The sequence below is a fragment of the Gasterosteus aculeatus genome, chromosome 6 (genome assembly GCF_964276395.1).
Source record: "Gasterosteus aculeatus chromosome 6, fGasAcu3.hap1.1, whole genome shotgun sequence".
Classification (NCBI taxonomy): Eukaryota; Metazoa; Chordata; class Actinopteri; order Perciformes; family Gasterosteidae; genus Gasterosteus; species Gasterosteus aculeatus.
In genome coordinates, this window is record NC_135693.1 from 5,889,050 (window position 1) to 5,905,640 (window position 16,591).

General features: G+C 49.2%; 1 protein-coding gene across 4 annotated transcripts in view; it reads right to left on the reverse strand.

Annotated features, from left to right (window-relative positions):
- The window catches only part of inpp5a (inositol polyphosphate-5-phosphatase A), a 109,202-nt gene that overhangs the window by 46,885 nt on the left and 45,726 nt on the right, over positions 1 to 16,591 (reverse strand). For all 4 annotated transcript variants that reach the window (XM_040178059.2, XM_040178060.2, XM_078103903.1 and 1 more), the window contains exons 5-6: positions 4,861 to 4,924; positions 3,590 to 3,693 (exon numbers count right to left, since the gene is read on the reverse strand). In XM_040178059.2, coding sequence (XP_040033993.2) covers positions 3,590 to 3,693; positions 4,861 to 4,924 — 168 coding nt within the window. The remainder of the gene's footprint in view (positions 1 to 3,589; positions 3,694 to 4,860; positions 4,925 to 16,591) is intronic.

The following is a 16,591-nucleotide window of genomic DNA, read 5'->3' on the forward strand; positions in this document are numbered from 1 at the left end:
TGACATTGGCCGACCTCTCATAGGTCAGCGGTGGCGTCTCGCCCGTGGCAGTGATGAACGGCAGCGACACAGCGGGTCTCATCCGGGAGGGGGGTGGGGGGGGGAGACAAACACACACACACAACAAGACAGACAGGAAATAAGACAAAAAATAAAGACAAGATGGGGGGTGATGGAGAGAAGAAGGACCACCGGATCTACTGAGAACCACTACATAAACCCCCCCCCCCACCAATTGTGACTAAGGAAGATTACGCTCCGGTGTGTGTGTGTGTCCGGTACACACACACACACACACACACACACACACACACACACACACACACCACACACACACACACACACACACACACACACACACACACACACACACACACACCACACACACACACACACACACAGAGTTTTGACCTTTCTTATACGTCAGTTCCAAGTCCGACCCCCATAAATATGACGGGGTGATGTTTAGAGGGGGGGTCTGATAGAATAGTGCAGGCCAGTGAGTGTGTGTGTGTGTGTGTGCGTTTGTGGAGGGGGGGTCAGACAAAAGCCCTGTGACAGAAATGCACTGTGAGTAATAAGAATACACACAAACGCTGATTGATTTGAGGCCCTGCAGACAGTCACATTTATCTTTATTCCATCAACTGGGGGGGGTGTGGGGGCTCACATAGGGTTTATATGACTGGACAGCATGTCAACATATATATGCGTGTGTGTGTGTGTGTCCGGATAAAGATGCACCACCATGTACAGAGAGCGGCGCTCCACACGACGCCGTTTCTTTACCTCTCAAAGGTAAAAAAATGGATCAAAATTGGATGTTTCAGTCGTGAAACTCTATTTAGCTTTCTGTGACGCATTAGTGTAAAACAAAAGGTAATGGACGAAGGCCTTCGCTTAGCTTCCCCTTCATCGCCTCATCCTTTTACGAGCTCCCCAAACGTGGCGGCGAGCGCCATCTCTGTCACAGGTGTCTTGTGCGGCGATAAACACGGCGAGCAATTTTACAAGCGATGCCAGCTTGAGTGACTTCATCTCCTTGCACCAGGGCGTCGCGTTTGCACATTGCAGGTTTAAATCAAAACTGGAGCGAGCGGGGGGGGGGGGGGGGTTTCACGTAATCGCAGCCCCGTATCGAAGCTTAGGGCACTAAAAGGGTACGAGGAGTCAATGCTTTTATGGCCGCGCTCCGCCGTGCCAAACAACAAACACATACGGACGTTGATCTACGGCCAGTTGCCGGTTCCCTTCTCTCTCTCGCTCTCCGTCTGTCTTTTTTTTTTTTTTTTTCATACCGCCTGCGTAAAACAATCAATAGCAAGGGCACATTAAGGTCTGGGTCATATACTTTATTTATATAAGGCAATGACAAATCCTTATGATGCAATGGCTTTTGGAGGCACGTTTTACCCAAGCCAAACAAATAAATATATTAAACACCCCAACGGGGGAGGCGGGGGGGCGCGGAGAGATTGACGGAACAACGGGGGAAACAAAATATGACTAAATAAATACCAGCCAATTTCAAACACTATTATCCTGACATCATACATCAATCGATCATAAACCTTTAGTACCTTTGAGTTTGTGTACTTTTATATCAGTTGACAATCTCCTGGTTGTTTGAACACATCACATCAGGTGTTGGGACATCGTGGTCGTTCAATGGCGGGAAAATCATTTGCGGATCGATAATTCACATTATTTTGGCCGTTTTCATCGCGATGAGTCCAACGCGCAAACGCTCAATGCAGCAAATGACGTTCGGTTCCTCTTTTATACGCTCGGCCGTCCCACCATGATGTCACCAGCATCCCGCTCACTGACACTTTATTAACGAGGGGGATCGTGAAGGGAAGACGCCCACACACACACACACACACACACACACACACACACACACACACACACACACAGACCACCTGAGCGGTCTGCTGTCACTCTAACCTTCCTGGGAGGATACAACACTTTGCTTCCTCTTTACGAGCAGGTAAACATGTAATCCGTCCCGGGTCGGCTTTCAACGTTTGTCTGAATCTGAATTCAGTCTGAATCTGAGAGCCGCAACTCCAGCAACTGGTTTCAGGTCTCCTGTGTGTGTGTGTGTGTGTGTGTGTGTGTGTGTGTGTGGCGTTCCGACCGGCCCAAGATCCCCCGCCTCCCACACCACATACACACCCCGGTGTAATAGGATTCCTCAAAGCTGCAGATGGATGGCAAATCTAGGCGGTTTCATCTACTAAAAGAGGGCATAAATCACGGGCGGAGGAAGCGGGGACGAGGCAGGGGTTATCACCAGTCTGCCTCCCTCATGAGAGCTTTGCATTAAAGCATTAGTGAAATTAATTCATCTTTCATAAGAGGTTTGAGCAGTATCTGTGATCTATGATAACAACCAATTTCTCACTACGGAGGGGCGGCGGAGGAGCCGGAGAGGGCGGGGAAGGAGGAGAAAAAAATAAAATACTCGCCCGACCCTGATAGACTACACAAATCTGCTCTTTTAAAATGGGCTAACATTATCTGGAGTGCTGCTCTCCGGCACATCATCCCAGATTCATACCCCGGCCGCCATCCAGGCATAAATCACCGGGGCAAAACTTTTTTCCCACCCTTACCTACACCTCCTTTCCCCCTGCATCACTCCCCGCCACGCCGCGTTTGTTTGCCGCGCTTCCTTTGCCCGAACAGGGAACAAGAACAAGAACAAAGCGTCCGCCGCAATCAGCGTGATTGGTTTTAGATCATCGGCGGAACGTGGGGGAAACCTGAGGATGTTTGGGTGTGCGTGTGCGCGCGTTGGGGGAGGAGGGGGGGAGGCCGATCCGGATGGGGTCTCCTGGCAAGTGGGTGAAAGAGACGAAAAATGGGGGGGGAAGTGTGTGAAGGGGCCGTATCCATCTGTTTTGCATATATTTGCGGAGGCGGCCGGCGGAGCATGGCTGACAGATGAGTGGGGAGTGCGGGGATGACACGCGGGCGGCGCTGCTCTTTATTACTATATCAGCACAGCTATGCTCACACACACGCACACACACACACACACACACCAGAAATGCCCGAACACGGCGGAGCGAGCGGGGGAATTGCTCCGAGGGACAGGACGAGGACCCCCCCCCCCCCCGGGTTCGGCATTCGGATTTTTGTGACTGATTTGTCTTCAAATCAGCTGCGTGTCAGCCAGGTTTCCTCGGAGCAGAAAAAAGTAAAATTGGACTCTAAAAACAGAAAAGAGGTACATTGGAAACAAAATGGCTTTTCTGTAAAATTATGTAAAAAGTAGGGGAAAGAAAATGTTTGAATTATTAACTGAAGTCTGGCATGGTTTAACAGAACAAGTCTGGAGCTTCAGGTGTTTCATACGATTTCTTTTGCAATCTTGTTTAGGGGGGGGAAATAAATCAAAAGTCATTGGTTTGTGTCCCTGATTGATGACTTTTTCAATTCAGCAGCTTTATTAAACCTGCATGCGATGTAAAAGAGCTCTGTGTTCATTCCATCCGTCAGCCCCCGTCCCGGCACAGAGCTGCCACGAGACGACAGCCCCGCCATCAGTCAGCCAAGTGTCGCCTGTCACGTCACCCACCTCTGGAAAGTAGTCCTGGGGAAACTTCTCCTTCTCCAGCGACGGCGTGCTCTCTAGTGTCTCAGAGTAGGTCTCCTTCCCCACCACCTTCTTGAATTTCTTGGCTTCAAGTGGAGACGGAGGAGAGAGATGAGGTGAGACGGAGGCAGAGGAGGGGGGACAGTTTATTGTCACAAAACATAGTTGGTTGATTTTTGGAAGGCCCACGTGTGTGTGTGTGTGTGTGTGTGTGTGTGTGTGTGTGTGTGTGTGTGTGTGTGGCGTCAGAATCTCTTGTTGCAATTAAAAGCTCAGTGAAAGCCAGATAGTCCGACAACTGCACCACCTGCTGGTCAGAATGAGGAATGAACAAATATGACGGTAGTTTGGACTCTTGCTGCTTGCTTCCCGCTGTCCTCAACTCTCCATCACGTGTTTGAAGCCCACAATCTCCCCACATTTAGCCAGGACGTTTTCCACACCACTGTCTTTCAGGGACACAGTGTAGCCTGGCAGCTACCAACATGTTCCGTCACTGTCCGCCCTAAAGTGTTCCGTTTGCCATCATCCCCTTCGGTTTGACACGTGGAGGAATTCCTCTGCACAGTTCTTCTGTTTGTTTTCCGATGCAAAAAGCTCTGTCCGTCTTTCTTCCGCCTCGGTCTCTCTGATCTAACGGACTTGCAGCACGCGGCGGTTTCAGGGCTCAACACACAGGAAGTAAACAAAGTTGCGTTAACTGGATTAAAACATTTTATCGCATAAATCTCGGCTATAATAATCGCATGGAATCGCATGGAATCGCATGGAACGTGTTAACTTTGACATGCGTCGACAGCCCTTATATATATATTTCTCCGGTTCCCTCTCAACCCCGCCCCCGTCTTCGCCCTGTCCTTCACTACAGGGCAACTGACTCTAATGCTGACTTGGGTCTAATAGGAAGCGGGGACGCCTCCACATCTATATCCCCTCCTTTAATTAGCGTGGCCGGCGGACCCCGGGCCCTCTGACACCGCAGCCTGATGAGAGCGCCGTAACTGTCCAATAACCCGCCGCACACCATTACCGCCAGGCCCGAAATCTTATGAATTAAATCCCAATATTAATAAGCATTACCATCCCCCCCGTTACATTATCAAGCCAATCTTAGCTCCACTGGTTTTTGATGGAAGCCGGAATGGCCCGTGAATGGTTGTGTGTCATGTGCAGGGGGTGGAGGGATGGATTTATGTGGTGATTTATGTGTGTGTGGGGGTGGGGGGCGGGGGGGGGGGGTTTAGGGTACTCACCTTTGAAATCAAACTGGTGGATGTTTTTCAAGGACTCGTGGATAAAGTAGAAACTTCCGAGGGCCTGAGAGAGAGAGAGAGAGAGAGAGAGAGAGGGGGGGGGGGGGGGGGGGAAGTCAGATTGATACAAATAGATCTTTATTACCAGACCCTGATCCCATCCAGCGTCTCCACGTTACGGATGAAATGAACTTCCAAAACCCCCACAAGAAACAAATTCCCCACTTGCCCAAGAGCCACAAATGATCCCATTGTTTTCCCCGTTTTCCCAAGATGAACCACTCACCATGTTGAGTGTGCAAAGGATTGACCTCCTGGAGGAGCTGCACACCTTGGACTACACAACAACAGGTGCTCCTGGTACAGTACTCCACCCCCCTCCTCCTCCACCTCCACCCTATTCTCCTCTCATGTGGCCCGTCAACAATTCCGGCTCTCAAAGGGTGAAACACTTTCAGATGGATTTCTTTTTTTTTATCGACTTCAATAGGCTTAAAATCTTAATTTCCCCGCCGCGGACAATAGGAGAACTTTCCCATATCGGCGGACAAACCAATCAAAGTTTGTGGGAAGGAGGGGATTTGATGCGGTTCACAGACCGCTACACTGCTTTCTGTCGCCGTCTTTGCACTCGGGTAAGAGGGGGGGGGCTCAATCCCCTGTGTCTTTGAGATAGAGGACCTCTGGCTCTGCATCGGTCTCCTTCCTGCCCTCGAAGAGGGCGCTGAGCAAGCTTTACTATAAAGACCCAATGTTTAGAAAAAGAGGGTGAAAAAAACGAAAGGGCAGGAGGGAGAGAAGGGGGGGTGTGGGGGGGGCACGCTGAAGTCGGATGGCCAGACTCAGGTACAGTAACAGGAAGGAGGAGTGACGGAGCTTAGAGGGGTGTGATCAAGGAGGAGGAGACACCCGTAGAAGAAAAGCTTCTGGGCACCGAGGAGGATTTAGTCTGAGGGGTTTTTCCTGCGTTTTCCCCTATTGAGGCCAGACGCCTCTCTTCGTCGCCCCCCCCTCCTCCTCCTCCTCCTCACGGCCTCTGCATTATTTATGAGCTCTGGCACATTTTGAGATTAAACATTTGCTGATTTGTCAAAAGCACAAACATGAGGTCCTGCCCATCTCCTTGACACACAGGTCCAGCCGACGTGGAGGAAAAAACACTGTCGCACATTTAATTGATGAGAACAGCGGCTGGTGACCCAAGACCCCCCCCCCTCTCCTCACCAAACCCCACCAAACCCCCCCCTCCTGCTCTGGTGGAGGACAGACGGAGGCGGCGGGAACGTCGACGGGCGAAAGGCACGGACTCAAGGTCACGAGCTTCCCATCGCGAGAGGACGGCTTCCAGGAAGGCCCCCCCCCCCCCCCCCCCACACACACACACACACACACGTTGGTCTTTATGTTCTCTTTCACCTTAAAGTGCCGACAACAGACCCAGAGACAGAGATGGATCGGAGAGAGGGCAGGATGGGGGGGGCAGTGCTATCTGTCACAGCGGTGCCACCTTTGCTAAAGCTGCTGCTGGTTGTGTAAATATTTTAGAGGGCAGTCAAATGAAAATGCCTATTTTGAAATATGACACATGAGATGTATAAAAAGTATATGTTTCATCGGTCTATCTGTAAATAAATAGCAGGAATCCTCTGGGGACTAAAGCCCGGCAGCGGAAACCATCAACGGATGAATTGTAGCTGGACAGAAATCATTTGATTAATCGGCATATTTAAAACATTTTGCATTAGCTTTCCCTTTGAGCTCTGGTAAATTAGGCTTTCATCAATTGATTGGGGAAAAAAAACATTTAATTGTGGAATGAATCATCAGTTAAGCAAAAATCTGTCCTCAACACTGATTAATGATCGCATCAACAACTGTCATCTGCAGTAAAAACAACAACTGAGAACTAGAAATAAATGATGAAACCCTCTACTTTAACAGCCCCTCTCAGGCCGAATCCCCCCTCAAAAAATGCTAAATGAATATGACACCAAACTAATCGCCCCAAATCAATTCTCAAATAAAATGATAAACGACGACGCTTAAGTGCCTCCCCGTGTAATCGCGAGAAATCTACTTAAACCCCCCCCCCACGCTGATAAATATTTATTTGACAGGGGGGTTGAGAAGCTGGCAGCCGCGGCCGCGCTCTCCTCTCCTCTGCCTCCCTCCTGCACTCTTCATGAAGAAGCTATTATATTAGCCATTGCAATTAATCCATTTGTCTCCCGGCGTGACAGCCTCAAAATATTCATTAGTGCGGCGCGGCGCTGACAGGCGGCGCTCATCTTCTTCATCTTCATCCGCGGCGGCCCGCGTCAGACGTATGTTCGTCACGTCCCTCTTTATTGATCAGCCGCCAGATTCACTTGAAATAATTAAAAGTATATTTTACATATTTATAAACCCCCGCTGCCACCGCGGGCTACTTAATTTACCATTAGTAAAATGCAGTCTATTAAATGCACCGTGAGCGGGGGGAGGGGGGGGTCCAAGGGGGAAATGAGTAATTGCCGTAATTGTAGATAGTGAGACAATGGTTTTACGACTCGCTCTGGCAATGCCACCTCTTGTCTGCGTGTTGGCATCTCCACAAAAAGCCCGGCGGATAGCGGCGGACGTCCCAGCAGACTGCCTGTAAGAATAAAGGGCAATAAGAGACTTGAGGGCTGCAGTACATATCGGTGCATACTTTGCTCCGCTGAATGCTTTATCGATACCGAGGGCTGCAAAAATGAGTTCCGGCCGACGCGGGAAAGTGGGAATGCTGTGACCTCAGCATGGATTTTCTGCGGTTTAATGTGAAAAATGAGCCATAAAGCAAACATAAAAGTAATCATTTTTCCTCCAAGGTCTCACCTCCAATCTGTGCTGAGGGAGAGTGGTCCGGTCCCGGGAGAGCTGACACACACACACACTCCGGGTGTCATCGCAGTGTCGCTGTGCAGCGTCCGAGGGTAAGGCGGACGCTTAGTAGGGAAACCGATGACGCGCTCATAAAGCCCCCTAACAAGGGGCATAAGGGGTTAACTGCGGCAGGAAACGACCGTTTCCAGTGGGATGGCTCTCTTTTTTTGGGGTTTAACTGAGGCCCCACTCAAAAGATTGTTGGTGTTTCTTTGAGCTTCTCTGCCAGCTCATACTGCAAAGTATTATTTTAATCGTTGTTAAAGGCACGGCAGGACATCTTGTGCAACCACAGCAAGAGCATGCTAGATTTAAAAACATATAACCCCCAAACAATGAGCCCCTGGATGACAACTTGTTCACAATGAAAGTAGCACGTTCCATTGGCTACAAAAGCCGCCAACTTCAGGCCTCACGCCAAAGCCCCACCCTGATGACATCACGATGGAGGTAAAGAAGCAACGAGCACGGGCAGAATGCACGGACAGGTAGGGGACGGAAAGGGACCCCTGGGTTCACGGCGGGGTAGTAGTCTGTCCACTGGTGCGATGTGCATACATGATACATGATTTCATTATTTTCTTGTCTGGTCGAGACGTTTACCTGGAAAACAGACTTAGCGACTGGGGGCTACATCGCAATCCGAATGGCGGCGGACATGGCGCGCACAAACAGCGCCAAAAACACGCTCATATCTAACTCCAAAATGAGAGTGAACCTGGAGTTGACCCCCCCCGTCAATCGGAGAGAGCAGTCAGGGAGTGGGAGGAGGGCCCAACAAATCACGTTGCCTTGTAGCGTAATCCGGGGTGTTGTTTGTTTCCGCCCCGCACTAATGAGGTCTTACTGGGAACACTGGCAGTAAAATGACCAGACAGGTAACACAAGTAAACACTAGATTAGCTGAACCGCTCTGATGCGATTCCTCGATCAATGTCGTGTCTGGTCGATTCACTGCCTGCGTTTCCCTTAAAGCAAATGTTTCAACATCACACAAATGGGAGGCCGTAATAGAAACAGAAATCGCCGTCAACGACACTTCCCTCCAAGTGATGCAGCAGCCGCGCCGTGACCCGGGTTCTCTCAGAAATGCCTCCTCTGGGGCTTCCCGCGGCATCTCCCCCCCCCCCTCGGACAGCACAGACTAAACGGGCTGTTTTCCAGTTTATCTCTCATTGCACAGAAATCCCCGGAGTCCCCTCATCCGTCAAATCCCGAGTGATCACCACGGAAACCCACGACACACACACACACACACACGCGCCGCCGCAGCGTCTTATCGGAAAAGGTCAATCAGATGTTCTGTCATGAAGGAACGGTGTTGCGATATATCAGGCACGCATGTTGTGTCAAAGCGGCTTAGAGGAGGAGGCAGGGACATAAGCTCCGACTAATAGCTACATAATATCCTCATTAGTCACCGCCGGCCGGCGTTCATACACGCTCGTGTTCCCCCCGCGCACAGCGCGAAGGGGCGGCAGACAACAGGCCGGCGTGAGATGCCCGCCGATGCCCCCCCCCCGGCGTAAAGACCAGCGGATTGGTTGGGTCCCGCCGGGGGACCCGTTGACATGCAGGAGCTTGGGGGGGAAAGTGAAGGAGCACCTTGCAGGGAGCCTCTGTGCGGCCCGTTCGTCATCGCCAGGCGGCGGGAAACATTGCAGTGAAGACGAGATACAGATGGAGCAGCTTTAGCGTTTTCTGCCCCTCCTGAGCCCCCCCGCACACCCGGGGGGAGGAGAGCGGAGGGGGGGAGGTGGGCTGCCATGTGTGTTTGCCAAGGCCCTCTCCCACCGCCATTGATTGAGTATTCTGAGTATTGAGCCGCAGTGTCTATTATTCATCGGCTGCCTTGGAAGCCCCGACTGGATACACAGACAAAACTCTCATTAAAACTTCCTCTGTCACTTCCTGTGATTTGAAAGCCGCCCGAGTGGCGGAGCCATCCGTCACGTCCTGAAGGAGTCCTTGTCTCCGGGGTGTGTGGATGTGTTCGTGGGAGGGGGGGGGGGCACTGGAATTCATTTTAAAAATGTACAAATAGGAAACATGTTAACAAACATTTACTTGTATATTTCACAGTAATTAAGATTTAATAATGCTTAACTGTCCCACAAGGGACCCATGAGCAAACCTTGCCTGGAAATTGCTTTACATGGCAAAGCAGGACTAGTATTGATCTCTTAGGATTGAAGAAAAGGTTCAGCGGATCCAAACCACCTGAGCCTCATTTTGACTGGTGCCGTGGCTGGAACACACTGAACTTCAGCCTCAAAACGCAGCCGGACGAGGCTCTTAATCCTAAAATGTTGTGACACACATGCTAGTAGTCTTTTGGTCGACCTAAAGACAAATGAATAGATAATTTAGCTAAATGAATCAAAAGCATTGGACAAATCATTTTTAACAGGATGATGAATGGGGCAAAAAAAGGGGATTCAACTTCTGGGGACGATGAATCTCAACCTAACTTGCTGCTTTCACTGAAAGCACTGAATATTTCACTGAATAAGTAACAAATTGGACTTTTTGACTTCTACCATCGGATATCTCATAGCTAGCTGGGACATTTCACTAAAATATAAAACTTTAACCTCTGGGGACCATGAAACTTTGCACTTAAGGGTTCACTGCGATCTGTCCATCTACTCAGAAACCACTGGATTTTCTTGCGTTCCCTAAACTCCGCCTCCGCCCCTCCCTTTATTGATCATTTCAAGTGAGCACCCAGCGTTGGATGGGTTAGGATACCTGTGTTACAGCTCAGGAGAACGCCTTTACGGGCTTCCACTTCATTATTCTAAAATCTCCCAGAAAGCAGAGCGACATGCGCTCACGATTGATCTCGAAACCACTGATTTTATTTTCTTTTGAGGAAAATATTATGGATGGGTCTAAACAAGGCATAATTGGCCAAAGCCTCGGCAGCGCCTGACCTGCCAACAATCCGGACCCACTCCCAAGGTTGGCTGCCTCCCTGGGAAATATTGTGCATTAATTTCATTTAGTCTCCCCTCCAACATTCAATGGTAGGACTTAATTAAATTGCTTGTCCATTGTGTTCATCCACTTACAAAGTTAATGATATTGTGCCGGGGAATTAAAGAGCGTTTTATAAAGCGCACGGGATGGGAGCTGGCAGGCACTACATTGCCCGGTTGAACCCTGTCAGTCGGCGGGCTTCTGGACCCCCTAATTAGCGGTGAAATGGATGCTTCCATCTGCCAATTTCCTGCCATGCTCATCAGTCGTGCAGTCGCTCCTCTAACCTGCCCGGCAGAGGGGTCTAAAGCAATAAAACCATCACAGCAATGACATTCAACAAAAAAAAGAAAAGCGAATTCCCCTTTACATGATATGACTCAGACTTTGAAAGAGCTTTTTTTTCCTTCTTGTGCTTTAGACCACAGCATTGGCTTCTTCAGCATAATCCAGATGGAAGAGTTTGATAACTTTGTTAAAAATGTTGGATACATATAGTAACAAGCAGTGGTTTTATTAAACGTCTTGTGATAAAGCAATCAGAAATGTGCGCTTTGATGTAACACTGTAAATAACAAAACTCTAGTGGTAATTAAAAAGATCAAAATGCGTAATTTCTGCACAGTACACGAGGAGAATGATGAACGCTCGTATATATTCCAGCTGTGTATTTACTAATAGCATGTTTCTGCTTCAGCAGCTTTTAACGAGGACATAAAATCAGATGAGCAAAGTAAATTACAGGATTACACCTGTGGGGCCGGCGTTGACCTCTTAAGGAGGACGGGCCAAATGTTTAAATTCACCGTCTGAACTAATGAAATTAAGCGGCGTTTCTTGCGGCGTGACACACTGCCGGCTCAAAAGCGCCAAAGCCGCTCCAGATGAGGTCATCGGGGTTTCCCTTGAAAATGATTATTAACTAAACGAGGCCTGCGTTACAAACCGGAGATGCGCGGTTTAAAAAGGCGCCGCCATTCAGGACCCTTTTGAATTGCATTATGGGAGGAGAAGGTCTAAACTGATTTAATTGCATCCGTCAACGCTTGGAAATGATTCTTCAGAACAGAGATTTTTGAAAGAATTTTACTGTTTAGATTGTTACGTTTTTAACTGCGCTGTCGGTTTTTGTATGGAAGTTATAAAAAAAACAAAAATGGATTAAAATACCCAATTTCTTTCATCTAATTTACAAAGCAATCACTTTATCTCAATGCAATATAAAATAAATAGACTTTGGCATCATGAGTCAGCCTTACAGTACCATGTGCTTTAACAAGACGCAGTTTCCTGATGCCACCTCATTTTAACTGGGAGATACTTAATATTGTATCTACAATGATTCAGGAGGTCATCGGGACCTTATCTGCGTCTTAACTTAATTAAAGAGCAATGTCAGAGAGTACGCTGCTACGCCTCCTCTTGATCTGGTGACCTGCTGTTGACTGGAGCCCTTTGAGGTCGTCCACATTGACACACAGCTGTGGTCGGATTGTTCTGTAACTTCATATTAAAGCTCAGGTCAAAACACCGCGGCGCACAATTTAATCAAGACTCCACGCGGACAAGCGGCACTAAAACAGGATGCCACATTCATCCAATGACAAACAGCCGGGAGCAATACGTGGGCCAATTATGGTTCTGAAGGGGAACATTTTACAACGTCCGTCCCTGCTAACAAGGTCAACGTCTCGGGCCTAAAGTCTATCGGGCATGTGGAATTGGCAATGAAAAGACCGCCTTCTGTCCTCACGTGGAGTGCAATCTTTTGAAAGCAATCTCCAAATAAACCGTTGATCTGGGAGAACGCCACTGTCTTTAAGGTACCGCGCTGCCCGGCCTCGGCAGAATCATTGCTCTAAAAGGATGATGAATATTTGCCTAATCAGATTACTCCCAGAGATGAAAAATCAAAGCCTGAACAATTGAGGTATCCATTAGTAATTAAAGTGACATTACCTCCGCTCTATTATCTCGGGCTTCTGCCCTTAATATACTTACGGTCATTAATGTAAATCATATTTGGCTATGGATGTCCAATAATCAAAAAGAATATTTCAACTTGTAATTCCCCGTCTGTAAAAAGTATTCCCATTAGGGGAAGAGGCCCATGCCAATGACAGGTCCTTGAGTTCATTGATTTCTTTTCTTTTTTCTTCATCTGTGCATTTTACCAAAGGCCCGCTAATGTTGTCGTGGACTGTTCATCAATCTATATTATTATCGGATTTAATATTGCGGCCATTCATATGGCCTCATTTGTGAAGGAATTGATTGGATTAGGATCACACGGGCTGTCGGGGGAATGGAAGCAATGTCATTTTTACTGTGGGTGAATGAAGACACGAAAGAATTTTCATGCAACTGCCCGTGTCAATGTTCGCCATCGAGCAAACCCGACTCTCCCCAAAGACGCCGGCTGTCATCCCGCAGAAGTAATCAGTCGCCTTCTGTCCGGCGGGCCGCCCCGATTCCGTCCCACGCCGGCCGCCCAGGCGGCCTTGTGATGACGGAGTGGCATCCTTGGCCGCCCAGTGAGATACAGCTCCGTCGCAGCGTCCCGTCGGCGGGATATACGAGTCTGCAGCATTTTAGTGGCATTACTTTGTCACTTGTGGGAAGAATTTATCAGAAAGGCTCTCGTTGCTCTGTTTATCGAGAGCCCTTCCTCCCCCCTTAGCACGAGCACAACTCTTCCTAAATGAAGGCAACGTCGTCTAGATCAAGAGCCATCTCGTGAAACGTCTATAATATACGACGGCGCGCGGCAGAGGTAATCGATGGAGGTCTCCAGCATCTGCTCGGGAGCGGCTCCTCCGAAGATCACCCCGGCGGAGGAGACGGTTCCTTTTTGAGGTCACGTACAGAAAAATATATTTTTTTTTGCCCCAACGCCCCCTCGGCTGGAAGTGTAGAAAAAAAAAAAAAAGAAATAAGCAGCTTTCTGTCTGTGTTCTGTCTGGGTATGAGCAGAGGCGTTCTCGCAGCACAACAGTGACCACGGGACCGTGAAGCTTTAGAAGAGCCTGCGAAAAACACGCGCAGCAGCTCGTCTCAGGCTAAGACGCCCGTCCGGTGGCTCTTTGTGGCCCCGTCTTTGTCTTTATGTAAAAACCGATGCTCGCCAATGATGTGTTATGTAAAATTCCCAGAGGCTTGATTTAAATGGCTGGATATCCTGCATGCTAGCTTAGTTATACTCCAGTGCATCGCCCCCGAGAGCACACGGACGCCGCATGAAAAGCAAATGTAAATGCAGCCTCAGCTTTCTAAGATAAGAAATTATGTCATGCGCTCCTGTTTTTTTTTCCTCTTATTGTATTAATATAATAATAAATTATAAAAACATTTTTTTTAAAGGACAAACAACAGAGGACTTTTCTGACGCAGATGTTTCCTTTTATCGTCCGGCCCTCTTCTCTCCCTGGGCCCCCGGGTAAAAGGCCGCTTTGAGATGCTGAGACGGAGCAGAGGGCCTGTGCCAGGGGCCACAGTGGCAGCGAACCCACGTCTGCTCTCAAATATTACAGCCACAGAAATGTGGGAGGAAAAGAGGATTTGTAGGGGGCCCACGCAGGTCCCTCGCCTTTGAGCGCTGCGCAGATGACCAGGTGGTACCGTTATTGTGTGTCGCCGGAGAAGAATACGCAGCGCGTCTGTTACATTCGAGGATCGAACCTTCGGCTTTGCGCCGCCTGGTCACAAACGCTTCAACCTGCCCTTCGACCTGTCGATGTTGTCGAGGTGATTTAGGTGTGTGACCCCCTAAAACACTTCCTCTCTAAGATCGCTTCCTTGCTCAGTTTCCAAATGTTGCAAACTTGTTGGCATCAGAACAGAATTGTTAATGGCGCAAAAATACATTTTGAAAAATGCCCCAAATGTTTGAGTCCTTGCAGCACGAAGGGCACCAGGTGGAAGCAATAAGCAACCAATCAATTAGTTGGACCACCTGTGTTTAGCCAGTTAAACTGAAGAAAGACTTTTCTCTGCAGACCAGCATTGATTCAAATGTTGGCCGAAGAGCAAGAGCTTTGAAAAGTGTTTTTTTTCCATTCAGAAATGTAATTAGGCAGTTAAAATTAAGAGCTTGAATTTAACTGAAAGAGCATAACATCCAATCTAATTAGAGGGCTCTTTAATGAGTTGTGAATTAGCCACAGCATGGTGCACACAGGGCGCCATTGTGGCGTGAACTTGTGCAGGGACCCTGCTGACTGGGTCACCCTTTGTGTTTGATTGGTTTCCACTTGGGAAGCATTACTCACTGATTACGCTCTGCCATCGAGACAGCCCACGGAAGGGTATACAGCACGAGGCAAGGGCAACAAACCACCACTGTGGGAGAGTGAGAGCAGTCAATAAACAGGCCTATATATTTGCCTGGTCAATCACGGGGGATTGTGCATTTCGGTGCACTGAACAACACCAACATCATAAGCTATATTGCGCGCTCCGCCCTCAAACAAACCCCCCCGGTAAGTTTCATCAGGCAGACTTTGGAGGTCCCGCATCGGCGCACAGCCTCTCCATATGCCAAGCCCCGCCCCCTCATCCGCTGGGCTCCGTCCACCTCTGACCTCCAGAACCCCACAGCGACTGCTTTCATTTACCCGGTGAAAATCAATCGGCCGAGGGACCGGGAAGAGGAGGAAGGCCCCCGTTATTAAGCCGGGCGGGACACACCCTCTCGCTGGGAGCGTGCGGGTGTTTTTATAGGTAGTAGTTTAACGGGGTGACAGATGGGGGGGGTTGGTGGGCAGTTAGGGGACGAAGGGACACAAGTTGTTTACGAATAAACTCAGATGTAACGGCATCAGAACATGAGGCCTTGAGACAATTCTGGGGTTATTTAATGACATTTTTCCATGTTAATCACAAGAGGTAGGGGGGGGGGCGTATGAGACTCATTTGTTTGAAAAGATGACATTGGGAGTGCCAAAAGGTTTGAGAAGGAAAACAAAGCGTTCAGTCAAGGGCGGGAGGGCATATGACTGCAAATTCAGAGCCATGTGGTTGTTTCATTTTTGCCCGTGTATTTATGTCCCGGCCGACTGAAGAGACTCGCAAACATTCCCCAAAATCTGATTAGGAAACTATGATCCCTACAACTAACCGGCTGTCCAGCTTCCCATCTTCTAATGAGGAGCGAGTGAAAAATGATCTAATAACGCAACAAATGGTCTTTATGAGCTATTAATATGTGGTACATAACATAAACATGACAACAATACTGACTGCGCATTTAAAGATCCGTATTAACTGTCCGCGGGGCGCCCGAGCGCAGAGTTATGGCGGCTAAAGAGGAGCAGCGCGGCGCGGGGAGCCTGCGGTGCCATTACTCAAGACAGCGAGCGAGGCCTCATCAGCCCAGGGGAGGGACGGCGGGGAGGGGGGGGGGGGGGGGAGGGACGGAGTGTGTGCGATTCTCAAAACGGCCCATGTGTTCAAAATGTGCTGCACAATACCTGCTAATTCTATTAAGTGCGTCTTGTGGTGCGGCCGCGCGGCGGCGGGCTGATGTAAATGGACGGCTGGTTGACTAAACAATGCAATAGCATTAGAATAAGGTGATTGGATGACAGAGTGGAGTAGAAGGCCCGAGCCCGGCCACCTCGGGCCTTGCCAAGTCCATTACTCGTATTGGAGGACATCTCGATATCAGTCATGCGGAGTTGCCAGCCGAGAGGGGAGGGTTGTTGTTTGGTTTCGCCTTCATTGTCAAGATGGCTTCCACCCCGCCGCATACAGGTGTGGGTAATGCAATCAAATGAGGACCTCACAAACGCCCCACCCCCCCCCCTCCCGCCCCCACCCAAACACACACACACACAGACGCACA